Genomic DNA, 1,969 nt, shown 5'->3' on the forward strand with positions numbered 1-1,969 from the left:
TCTTAAAGAAAATCTTCTTAAAGAAAATCTTCGTAAAGAGAAATCTTCTTAAAGAAAATCTTCTTAAAGAAAATCTTCTTAAAGAAGAAAATCTTCTTAAAGAAAATCTTCTTGAAGAAAATCTTCTTAAAGAAAATCTTCTTAAAGAAAATCTTCTTAAAGAAGATCTTCTTAAAGAAAATCTTAGAAAATGTTAGAAAATCTTCTTAAAGAAAATCTTCTTAAAGAAAATCTTCTTAAAGAAAATCTTCTTAAAGAAAATCTTCTTAAAGAAGAAAATCTTCTTAAAGAAAATCTTCATGAAGAAAATCTTCCTAAAGAAAATCTTCCTAAAGAAAATCTTCCTAAAGAAAATTTTCCTAAAGAAAATCTTCCTAAAGAAAATCTTCCTAAAGAAAATCTTCCTAAAGAAAATCTTCCTAAAGAGAATTTTCCTAAAGAATATTTTCCTAAAGAAAATCTTCATAAAGAAAATGTTCGTAAAGAAAATCTTCCTAAAGAAAATCTTCCTAAAGAAAATCTTCCTAAAGAAGAAAATCTTCCTAAAGAAAATCTTCCTAAAGAAAATCTTCCTAAAGAAAATCTTCCTAAAGAAAATCTTCCTAAAGAAAATCTTCCTAAAGAAAATCTTCCTAAAGAAAATCTTCCTAAAGAAAATCTTCCTAAAGAAAATCTTCCTAAAGAAAATCTTCCTAAAGAAAATCTTCCTAAAGAAAATCTTCCTAAAGAAAATCTTCCTAAAGAAAATCTTCCTAAAGAAAATCTTCCTAAAGAAAATCTTCCTAAAGAAAATCTTCCTAAAGAAAATCTTCCTAAAGAAAATCTTCCTAAAGAAAATCTTCCTAAAGAAAATCTTCCTAAAGAAAATCTTCCTAAAGAAAATCTTCCTAAAGAAAATCTTCCTAAAGAAAATCTTCCTAAAGAAAATCTTCCTAAAGAAAATCTTCCTAAAGAAAATCTTCCTAAAGAAAATCTTCCTAAAGAAAATCTTCCTAAAGAAAATCTTCCTAAAGAAAATCTTCCTAAAGAAAATCTTCCTAAAGAAAATCTTCCTAAAGAAAATCTTCCTAAAGAAAATCTTCCTAAAAAAAATCTTCCTAAAGAAGAAAATCTTCCTAAAGAAAATCTTCCTAAAGAAAATCTTCCTAAAGAAAATCTTCCTAAAGAAAATCTTCCTAAAGAAAATCTTCCTAAAGAAGAAAATCTTCCTAAAGAAAATCTTCCTAAAGAAAATTTTCCTAAAGAAAATCTTCCTAAAGAAGAAAATCTTCCTAAAGAAGAAAATCTTCCTAAAGAAGAAAATCTTCCTAAAGAAGAAAATCTTCCTAAAGAAGAAAATCTTCCTAAAGAAAATCTTCCTAAAGAAAATCTTCCTAAAAAAATCTTCCTAAAGAAGAAAATCTTCCTAAAGAAGAAAATCTTCCTAAAGAAAATTTTCCTAAAGAAAATCTTCCTAAAGAAAATCTTCCTAAAGAAAATCTTCCTAAAAAATCTTCCTAAAGAAGAAAATCTTCCTAAAGAAGAAAATCTTCCTAAAGAAGAAAATCTTCCTAAAGAAGAAAATCTTCCTAAAGATCATCTTCCTAAAGATCATCTTCGTAAAGATCATCTTCCTAAAAAAATCCTCCTAAAGAAGAACATCTTCCTAAAGAAGAAAATCTTCCTAAAGAAGAAAATCTTCCTAAAGAAGAAAATCTTCCTAAAGAAGAAAATCTTCCTAAAGAAAATCTTCCTAAAGAAAATCTTCCTAAAGAAAATCTTCCTAAAGAAAATCTTCCTAAAGAAAATCTTCCTAAAGAAAATCTTCCTAAAGAAGAAAATCTTCCTAAAGAAGAAAATCTTCCTAAAGAAGAAAATCTTCCTAAAGAAGAAAATCTTCCTAAAGAAGAAAATCTTCCTAAAGAAAATTTTCCTAAAGAAAATCTTCCTAAAGAAAATCTTCCTAAAGAAAATCTTCCTAAAGAAAATC

The 1,969-nt window shown here is 26.0% G+C and overlaps 1 protein-coding gene across 1 annotated transcript; it reads left to right on the top strand.

Annotated features, from left to right (window-relative positions):
* Positions 1–190: 190 nt before the first annotated feature.
* Positions 191–1,597, top strand: CBG25090 (the record flags this gene model as incomplete). Its single annotated transcript, XM_045241038.1, has 1 exon — positions 191–1,597. A coding segment is annotated over one exon (1,407 nt), but the record flags the coding sequence as incomplete, so codon positions are not given.
* Between the last annotated feature and the right edge of the window lie 372 nt (positions 1,598–1,969).

Source organism: Caenorhabditis briggsae, assembly GCF_000004555.2.
Source record: "Caenorhabditis briggsae AF16 supercontig from assembly CB4, cb25.NA_415, whole genome shotgun sequence".
NCBI lineage: Eukaryota > Metazoa > Nematoda > Chromadorea > Rhabditida > Rhabditidae > Caenorhabditis > Caenorhabditis briggsae.